We start from the raw sequence: 10,834 nt of genomic DNA, 5'->3' as shown, positions 1-10,834 counted from the left end.
AAAAAAAAAAAAAGAAGAAGAAGAAACTGGGCTTCGCCTCAAACTCGCCATGCAGCTGAGATTGATCTTGAACCTCTGATCTTCCTGCCTCCGGAGTGCTGAGATTATAGGCATGCACCACCACATACGGCCCAAACATTTATCTAATTAACTATTTCCATATCTACCTAAGATCTCGAAGGCATATTAAACTCATCCTGTTTATCCAAAACGGCGTTCTTTCATCCTAACCTGGTGATGCTCCAGGACTGCCTAGCATGATGGAGGACTCTAGAGTTGACGTTGCCCAGCAACATCAGTTCCTCCTCCTCCCACCCATGTCTTCTTATGTCACCCTCTCCTAGCCCACTGCAGTGGCCTGCCACCCGAGCTGCACATCAACCCTCCATCCACCCATCCATCTCTCAGTCAGGTAGACTTCTGCAAAGTGTGGCTCTGACTGTGCCAATCCACTGGGCCCAGCATTGTCTAAATCACTCCAGAAACTCCCTTTACTCTAGAGATAACAACAGTAGCTACACAGTAATATCCCCTGGGGTCTGGACCTTGCCCCTGCCCTACTCCCTTCTCTTGACGGTCTATTCAAATGGCCCCCATTAAGCTTTTTATGCTATGTCTGGGTCCTGCTCCCACATAGGCCTTCTCAGGTGCCAGTCTCCTGTCTGTAAGCTGCTCTTCTCCCCATTCCCTTGGGGACCGCCTACTCATTCCTCATCTCTTGACTCCCTGATCTATGGAGGGTCCCTCTATCTTCAGGTTCAGGAAATCATATTCCTTCTTCCCAGAGCAACAGGAGCCATGCAGATCCCTGGGTGTGGCTGTTTGAGTTCTGAATGGTACCCACAAAGAGTAAGTGTAAGAGGGAAGGGCCCATGGTCAGTGTAGTTCCCTGGAACCCAGTGCTAGGCTTGGCAGCCATGGCTTTCCTAACTTGAAGTCACAATGACAAGCTTTTTGAAGAGAAAACCAAGACAGCAGAGACCAGCCCCACTCCCTTTCCACTCTGTTAGAATTACATTCTCTATCCACCCGTCAACACCCTGGTCCTGTTTGAGAACAGGTAGACTTCTGTGAGCTCTCAGACTGGCTCATCTCCAGTCAGTCCCTTCACATGGTCTGGGATCTTTTCTTTTATTCCATGGTGTTCTTGTTCCTTTTTGTAAAAATGAGTTTTGTATATGTAGAGTATGTATGTGTTCATGTGGACGTGGATATGTATATGTGCAGGTGCATGTATGCACACATGTATGGAGGCCAGAGATAGAGGCTGGTTGTCTTCTTCAGTTGATCTCCACATTGCCATTATTGTTTGAGTAAGGGTCCCTCTGCGTAGCCCTGATGGTCCCGAGATCCAACTGACTCTGCCTCCTAAGTGTTGGGATTCATAGCTTCTGTCTTAGTGTTTGAGACTCAGTCTCTCACTGAACCTGGAGCTCACCATTTTGACTAAACTGGCAGGTCAGCGAGCCACAGGGATCCGCCTGTCTCTGCCTTCCTCGGCACTGGATTTACAGATTTACACCACAGCAGCCAGCTTTTACATAGGTTCTGGGGACCCAAACTCAGGTCCTCTTGCTTGCATGGTACGCACTTGCCTGGCTGAGCCATCTCCCTAGTCCTTAATCATGTTGCCAGATAACAAACTGTGGGCTTGCATTACAGGCGGTCTCAGGGACAACCCCTCTCCCCCCCCCCCCCCCGGAGCTTTCCTGTGATCACAGAAAGAACTGACTCTGGCTTGTCCTTCCTCGCAGATGTATTCTTCAGTCGCAGCTGTGCCCCAGGGTCTGATCCTGATTCTCCTCTCTGCGCTCTGTGTGCTGGGGGTAACAACCCAGCCCACATGTGTGCTGCCAACAACGCTGAGGGGTATCACGGCTCCAGCGGAGCACTCAGGTTAGTGTCTGTGCCTTTCCTTCTCTTGGCATCCCCCCTCCCGTTGACTCCCTCATCTCCTCATCCATTCATCATTTCAGTGTCTGAGTGATGACTTAGGAGGATCTGGAACTGGAGACCAGAGTTAACTGCTGCTACTCAGCCAGGTTCTGTAACGAATACTCCCTTGGCCCAGGTGCCTGAGGGCACTTCAGGGACTTGGATAGGGCAAGATCAGTGGTACAGAGTCTAGCTTTCCTCTTATCTTTTGTGCGACTGTAGATGAGCCATTGGTTCTGTTAGAGCTCAACTGTCAATCACAGGAGAGACCCAGACTCTTGCTTCCCCCACTAAGCTTATGAGTGCCTTTTACAATAGATCTGCCAAGGAACCGCCTTTCATTTAAGTGAAAGAAGATGTACTTACAGAGCACTGAGTAGCAGGTGCTCTTCTAGGTAGCTAGCAAGCAACAAGACGCACACGGTCCTGTCCTGAGTCAGTTGGATCTCAGTTGTGTCCCAGTACAAAAATAGGACAGTACAAAAATAGGACAAGAAACAGACAAGTAAAGAAAATTGTTCTCAACTGAATATGCTACAGAGAGACCAAGGGGAGGCATGAATTAGGGAGCTTTCCATCCTTGTAACAAAACACCCGAGACAATCAGCTTATAAGACAAAAAGGTTCGGGGCTGGTGAGATGGCTCAGCAGGTAAGAGCACCCGACTGCTCTTCTGAAGGTCCTGAGTTCAAATCCCAGCAACCACATGGTGGCTCACAACCATCCGTAACAAGATCTGGTGCCCTCTTCTGGAGTGTCTGAAGACAGCTACAGTGTACTTACATATAATAATTTTTAAAAAAAGACAAAAAGGTTCATTTTAGCTCACGATCTTAGTGGTTCTAAGTAGAACCAATGCAACTGGGATCCAACTGTCCCTTTCAAAGACATGTCTCAATGACTTAGGGACCACTCACTCACTAGGACACATCTTCTGGTTTCACCTCTAATACCACCACCTTAGAAACAAGCTTTTTTTTTAAAATTTAAGTTTAAATTTTATTTTAATTTTTATGTGTGTCCGTGTCCATGTCCGTGTGTGTGTGTGTGTGTGTGTGTGTGTGTGTGTCTGTTTAAATACGATCATGTACATACAGGTGCCTGCAGATGCCAGAAGAGGGCATCAGACACCAGTCCAACGCCTGGAATTGGACTTGGGGGTGATTGTCAGCTGCCCAACATGGGGTTGGGAAGCAAACCCTGCTTCTCTGGAAGAGCAGCGAGTGCTCTCAGACACTGCGCCACTTCCCCAGGCCCCAGAACCAAGCCTTTGATAGTCATGTGATAGTACACGGGGAAGATCTTTGAGAGCAGAGATCAGGAGAGCCAAGAACTAGATAACGAGAGGAAATCGGCCTGAGAGAATCTGGAGCAGAGTCATCCAGAAGTGACTCAGCACAGGTGATGCACGGATGGCACAGACCCTACTGTAGGGAGATCAGCAATAAACATCTGAGGACTGAAGTGTGGAGAAGGAAGGGTCTGGGTTGTGACCTGCTGGTTCCGCCTGTGGTGGCCATGTCCGTTGAACCCCGGAGACCTGGCTGAACAGGAAGTCTGAGTTCTAAATATGATGAGCCATGCGGGGTATGTTCAGATTGGTGTGTGTGTGTGTGTGTGTGTGTGTGTGTGTTTCTGTGTGTGTGTGTGTGTCTGTATGTGTGTCTATGTGTGTGTGTCTGTGTGTGTGTATCTGTGTGTGTGTATCTGTGTGTCTGTGTGTGTCTGTATATGTGTGTCTGTGTGTGTGACTGTGTGTGTGTGTGTGTGTGTGTACTAGATGAGTAAAAGCTCCATGGACAGCATGTGGCACTCTAGAAAACTCCCCTGCCCCCATACACATCAGTTGACTTCATCCCGCCCTCCAAACATTTGCCTCTTATCAGTCAAGTGCTAGTGACATCAATATCTGCTGAATGTTAAATCTTAGCCAAACTAACTTACATTATCTTTATATCACAAGGTAATTGGTATGAAGTGTGGCCCAACTTCAATACTTTTTCAGATCATTTTTGTTTATTATTTTATTTGCTTTTTATTTTGTATGTGTGAGGTGCGTATGCTCCAGGATATTTATATCTGTCCATCCATCATCTATCTCTATCTATCTATCTATCTATCTATCTATCTAATCTAATCTAATCTAATCTAATCTAATCTAATCTAATCTAATCTGTCTATCTACCTACCTACCTACCTACCTACCTACCTACCTACCTACCTACCTATTTTGGAAAGGGGAGGACTTGTGTACAGCAGTGCACATGTGGGGTCAGAAAACAACTTGAGGCAGTTGATTCTCTTTTTCTACCATCTGGGGTCCAGAGACCAAACTCAGATTGTCAAGTTTGGTGGGTGAGTGTTTGTTTGTTTTTGTTTTTATAAAGACAGACTCTCACTATGTAGCCCAGAGTGGCCTAAAATTTGTGATTCTTTGGTCTTGGCCTCTCAAATGCTGGAGTTATAGATGTTCCCACAGGTATGCATTTTCCCATGGGATGAAGACTGCATTGTGTTTAGAGAAGCACACTCTTTGCTGGCAGAGCTGAGCAGATGAGTGTAATAAAAGCACCTCACAGCCATATTTCCACACGGATTGTAATATTTCATGGTGTGATCTAACCAGACCGCCATCCCATAGATATGTCGGTTAGTTGGAGTACACAAGCAACCTGTCTGGGGAAAGTGGTGAGGATTTAAAAGCAGTGCCTGAACGGTGCTTTCCACAAGGGAAACTCAATGAGCAGTTCTGCCTCTCCATCACCTTCCTCCTCTAACACCCTCTGACCCTGCAGGCACTACAGTTGCTTGTGTGGGAGTGCTGGGTGCCTAGGGGTGTGACTCCCCCTTGGTGTCTCCCTCTCACTCCTTGCTGATTCTCCTTGCTGACCTGGGCCTTGTTGTGCAGATGTCTGGTTGAGAAGGGGGACGTGGCCTTCATGAAGCACCCCACGGTTCTACAGAACACTGATGGTACGTAGGCGCCTGCACTGTGCTTTCTGTCCATGGGAACACCCTAGTCTCCCTGGCAGAGTGGCTCCCCAGGAGGCAACTGGGGAAGTTGAATAACTAAGCCTAGGAGACTTCAGTGACTGGGATCCTACCACTTTAAATTAATCTAGCATTGAAACATTCTTCCAGTCTGTTCAGACTTGATGCTAGTTATCACCCTGGCCTTTAACCTGGCTGACAAAGCACACAGAAACTATGGGCTATGTGAGTGGTCTGACTCCCTTATTGACTGGCATTCTTTTGGTATTCCAGATTAAAGTTCTTTTTTTTTTTTTTTTTTTTTGGTGTTTTTTGAGACAGGGTTTCTCTGTGTAGCCCTGGCTGTCCTGGAACTCACTCTGTAGCCCAGGCTGGCCTCAAACTCAGAAATCCGCCTGCCTCTGCCTCCCAAGTGCTGGGATTAAAGGCGTGCACCACCACTGCCCGGCCCAGATTAAAGTTCTTGACAGCTCTCCATGTTGGAAAATATCTTGTCAGTTTCTGTAGCTTGACTTTTTTCACTTTCTTTAAAAAAAAAATTGTTTATTTATTTATATATTTATTTGTATGTCTGTGGCCATGAGAATTTATGTGCACCATACATGTGCAAGAGCCCAAAGTTAGAGGGCATTAGATCAACTGACACTGAAACTGCCTGAACTTGGCTATGAACTGAACTCAGGTCCTTGGAAGAACAGTGCACTCTTAACCCCTGAGCCAGATCTTCTGACCCCAGGTGGATAATCTTAATGATTTTTTTTTTTTTAGTTTTTTAACATAACTTTTTAAAAAATTTATTTATTTATGTATGTGAGTGCTCTATCTGCATGTACACTTGAATACCAGAAGAGGATATCAGGTCATATTATGGATGGTTGTGAGCCATCATGTGGTTGCTGGGAATTGAACTTAGGACCTCTGGAAGATCAGACAGTGTGCTTAACATCACTCCAGCCTCTTCTGTATTTTTTGTTTTTTGTTTGTTTGTTTGCTTGAGACAGAGTTTCTCTATGTAGCCCTGGCTGTCTTGGAACTCACTTTGTAGTCTTGGTTGGCTTTGAACTCTGAAATCTGCCTGCCTTTGCCTCCCAAGTGCTGGAATTAAAAGCGTACCCATCACTGTCTGACAACAGTATTATTATTATTATTATTTTTTGGTTTTTCGAGACAGGGTTTCTCTGTATAGTCCTGGCTGTCCTGGAGCTCACTCTGTAGACCAGGCTGGCCTTGAACTCAGAAATCCACCTGCCTCTGCCTCCCGAGTGCTGGGATTAAAGGCGTGCGCCACCACGCCCGGCCTAACAGTCTTAATTTTAAAATACTCTAATGTATTGAATTTTCCCTTTCGGCTAATACTCTCAGGACTGTTATTTTAAATTCTTATTCAGTTCTGGAGAATTTAACCAAGGGTCTTGCTAGGCAAATGCTCTACAGTGGGCTGCAGCCCTGGCATTTGACTTGTTTATTGATTAATTGATTGATTTTGAATTTTATATGTATGAAACTTTTACCTGGATGTATGTTTGTATACCACATGCATGACTGTTGTTTGTAGAGGCCAAAAGAGAGCATCAGATCCCCTGTGGTTGGAGTGGCAGACACTTGTGAGTCACCGTGTGGGTGCTGTGACACAAACCCAGGTCCTCTGGTCCTTAACCTCTCTAAAAAACTCTTGAACCAACTCTCTAAACATTTATATCTATATTTTAAGTTTGTATGTATTTACTTAATGTCTGTTTGTTATCAGGTCAGAGGACAACTTACTGCAGTCAGTTCTTTCCCTCTATCTATTATGTGGGTCCCAAGGATCCAACTCAGGTCCTCCAGCTTGGCAGCAACTGCCTTTATTTGTTTGCTTGTTTGTTCTTTCTTTGTTTTTTTTTTTTAACCCACTGAGCCACCTCACTGGCCGCAACATCATTCTCTCCCTAGGAAAGAACCCCGAGTCTTGGGCTAAGGGTCTGAAACATGAAGACTTTGAGCTGCTCTGCCTTGATGGCACCAGGAAGCCTGTGACTGAGGCTCAGAGCTGCCACCTGGCCAGAGTGCCAAACCGTGCTGTGTTCTCCAGGAAAGATAAGGCTGACTTTGTTCGAAGAATACTCTTCAACCAACAGGTATGGGCACCAGAGCCTACCCCCTGTGACTCAGCGCCTGGTTCCCAGAGCTGCACTGATGGCCGTGTGCCTGTGCACCCAGCTTAGCTCATGCTCTCTCTCTCTCTAAGCAGGGGGCCCTGGACCTGCTAGTTCTGTCTCTGGTTATATCTGGTGCCCACTTATTCTGCAGCTCTCTAGGAGTCTAAGATTTGCAGCCTTGAGGAAACACACAGGATTTCTTGGGCCCAGTCAATTTCCAAGAGAATGAATCCCTTCTCTCTTCTTCTGGTGCAATAAGTAAGGGAGTTGTTGCCTCAGTGGCCAAGCCAAGTGTAGCAAAAGCAGAATGGTAGGTTCTCTCACTGACTTGTGGGTTGGTCTGAATTTGTCTTCTTAACTTGGATAGGCTGGGCACCATCTGGGCTTGCTGAAAGTTAACGAGCCAAACATCTAGACACTTTATGACCTTATTGGAAGCCAACAGGAGCTGATCTTAGGGAGTAGCAGATGCCTAACCCAAATGATCTGAAGGAAAAACCTATAGTTTTCTCTGCCTATTGCAATAGAGATCCCATTCTTGGAGGTTTCTCAAAGAAGAAATCCATGTTTTTTCATATATCACCTTCACATCCCTGAAAAAAAAAAAAGATTGCCTGGTGTTCCAGTTTTCTTCTCTTTGATGTACTAGGACAATAACCAAAAGAAACTTGGGCACAGAAAGGGTTTATTTGACTTACAGGTTTAGTCTATCATCAGGGAAGTCAGGCAGGAACTCAAGACAGGAACCTGAAGGCAGGAACTAAAGCATAGACCATGGAGGAACACCACTTACTGTTTTGCTTGATAATTCACATTGAGCTGCCTTTCTTATATAGTCTCAGCCTACCTGCTAAGGGATGGTACCACCCACGAAGGGCTGGGCCCTCCTATATCAACTATTAATAAAATACCCATAGACAGGCCCATGGGCCAATCTAACAGAGGCTGTAGCTAACTGAGAATCTCTCTTTCCAGTTATGTAACACTGACAATCAAAATTAACCTTCACACCTAGGAAAAGCACTGAAATAAGAGAGTCTTGACTGTGGACATGTGGTGGGGGAAAGTCTCACACAAGACAAGCTGCCATGTTGGCTACTATGGAAATCAACTAAAGAAGAGGGTTAGGATGGAGCTATGGAACTGGTTGGAGTTCAGAGACTAGAAGAAGCAACAGCAAGGGAAGACATGGGAGGATTTTGCCTGTAGCTTTAGAAAATCGCTACTGCCTTTGCCGTGGGCTCAGCTCCACAGGAGGGGGGTTGTCTCACTGCCAACCCACTTCCAAGACCCTTGAATCCGAAGATAAAAGACAAACACAGACAACTTTGTTACCTTAACTTGCCTGCTAGGCACAATTGCTGGGTGCAAATATCTCCTGCCTGGAAATGCATGCCCTTACCAATTGATTATCTCTCTTCCTCCTTCCACCATAAACTTAGTGGCTTGTCCCAAATAGCCCCTGCCAAACATCTTTGGCCACCTGCCTGTAGCCGAGGCTGCAGGCCCTAGCTTCCCCCAAGACCTTACATGTTTGCTGTGTCCTTCTTCCTCCAAAGCACGGCAGAAAAAGCCTCTCTCCTTCCTTTTCCTCCTGGGACCCGGAAGTCCCACCTATACCGCCTGCCCAGCAATTAGCCCCCGGCTTTCTTCATTGACAAATCAAGAATTGGGGAAATGACGTTAGCAACAGAACCTCCCCCTACAGGAGGATGATCCAGACAGCTGGGAAAGCACCTGGCACTGGCTGGCTAACTGGTGACATATGGCCAGCTTTCTATTTATATTTCTTACATACAGCATTGCACAACGTGGCGTTAGTGTCTCCATTTACAAATGAGCAGACAGAGGTTGACCGAGCATGGTGAAGGATTTTCCTAAGTTCACATAGCAAGGAAAATATGAAGCCAGGATTCAAACCCACAGACCAGGCTTTCTGCTACTACAGCATTTCCTAAACTGTTGCTGTGTCCAGGGATTCCCCAAGGACTGGAGCTGAGCAGTCCAGAAACCTTTGGTCTTCTAGAAAGAGTAGATACCTCTATGCTTCCTGGTACCCCCAGTGACTGTCTGTTCCAATCCAGGAGCTCTTTGGAAGAAATGGATTTGAATATATGATGTTCCAGATGTTTGAATCCTCAGCTAAGGACCTGCTTTTTAGTGATGACACCGAATGTTTGTCTAACCTTCAGAACAAAACGACATATAAAACATACCTAGGACCACAGTATCTTACTTTAATGGACAACTTTAGACAGTGCTTGTCCTCTGGTAAGTAGAAACAACCAAGGAGAAATAGCAGGAGATTCAAAATCAGTATGTTTATGTTAAGAGCTCGGCTGTTTCAAGTATTCAGCTGATACACACAAGGGCATGGAAACGTAGAAACTTTCTCTCTGCCTTGAAGAGTTGGAGTTAACATTGAGCCAATTCAATTAGAAAACAGGTAATACTAAATTGTCTGAAGGAGACAAGTGTAGCCGAACTTGAAACCACTTGGGAAATGAAGCTCCTCTCAGGTGTATTCCCATTTTTGTTGGGGCTTGGGAAATGATACAAGTTGTATGTCTTAGGGTTTTACTGCTGTGAACAGACACCGACCAAGGCAACACTTATAAGGACATCATTTAATTGGGACTGGCTTACAGGTTCAGAGGTTTAGTTCATTATCTTCAAGATGGATCATGGCAGCATCCAGGCAGGCATGGTGCAGGAGGAGCTGAGAGTTCTACATCTTTATCTGAAGGCCACTAGGAGAAGACTGATTTCCAGGCAGCTAGGAGGAGGGTCTTAAAGCCCACACCCACAGTGACACACTTTCTCCAACAAGGTCACACCTTGTAATAGTGGGCCAAGTATATTCAAACCACCACACTGTGTACACCACCCATGAAGGACTGATATTTGATGGTTTTATATAAAATTCCCAAACATTAATAAAAATAAATACAGCATGGATAGCCCTGTAGGAGTCTTGGGATACATATTTTAGATGGCATAGGTGTCTCAAAAAGAAAGAAATTGGGGAAATAAAATTAAAACCGAGATAACAGAACCATTGGGCGTACATCTGACTTTGTGGTATTGTGTTGTGTGTTAGGGATAATATAAACAGGAAGGAAGGACAGGTACTTAAGGATAGGAAGGAAGGACAGATAGTACAGGGATTTAAGGACTGAAAGGAAGGACAAGACAGCATAGGTATTTAAAGATAGGAAGAAAGGACAGGTACTTAAGGATAGACATGGTAGGACAGAGAGGGCCAATGAGGGTCTTAACTCATCTCAACTATGGCTTACTTTTAGAAGACAGGAGTGTTTCCAATATACTTTCAAGAATTTCACTTTAAGAGCCCAGGAAATCAGAGCAGAGAGAATTGTGGCAAGCACAGGCAGGGCCTGATGTTCTTCTTGTATTTTCATTTACAGAACTGCTGGATGCCTGCACATTTCACAAATATTAAACACCATTCAGCTGGGGGATAACCCAGGGACTGGGGACCCAACTGCTTGCTTCCATGTGGACTTGTGCTGAATGAATAAAAGTATCTTCCCAGAAAGCTTCATTGAGCGTCCTCAGATCTGGAGGCAGTAAGACTTTTTGTATTAAAACTGACTCTGAGTTTAGTATCTACTAAAAATTACATATAATAGCTGGTGAGATGGGTAAATGTAACAACCTAGGTTTGAGATCTGGGACCCACACAGGAGAAAGAACGGATTCCCACAAATTTTCCTCTGACCTCCATACAGACATAGCAACATGAGTGT

General features: G+C 45.4%; 1 protein-coding gene across 1 annotated transcript in view; it reads left to right on the top strand.

Annotated features, from left to right (window-relative positions):
• Nucleotides 1-10,623, top strand: part of LOC110327934 (inhibitor of carbonic anhydrase) — a 40,868-nt gene extending 30,245 nt beyond the window's left edge. Inside the window, exons 13-17 of the mRNA XM_021207226.2 lie at nt 1,755-1,896; nt 4,844-4,908; nt 6,859-7,043; nt 9,149-9,335; nt 10,493-10,623. Of these exons, the coding sequence (XP_021062885.1) occupies nt 1,755-1,896; nt 4,844-4,908; nt 6,859-7,043; nt 9,149-9,335; nt 10,493-10,527 (614 nt within the window). The 3' untranslated portion in view covers nt 10,528-10,623. The remainder of the gene's footprint in view (nt 1-1,754; nt 1,897-4,843; nt 4,909-6,858; nt 7,044-9,148; nt 9,336-10,492) is intronic.
• Nucleotides 10,624-10,834: the final 211 nt, after the last annotated feature.

The sequence above is a fragment of the Mus pahari genome, chromosome 10 (genome assembly GCF_900095145.1).
Source record: "Mus pahari chromosome 10, PAHARI_EIJ_v1.1, whole genome shotgun sequence".
Classification (NCBI taxonomy): Eukaryota; Metazoa; Chordata; class Mammalia; order Rodentia; family Muridae; genus Mus; species Mus pahari.
This window is presented reverse-complemented; position numbering and strand designations above follow the sequence as displayed.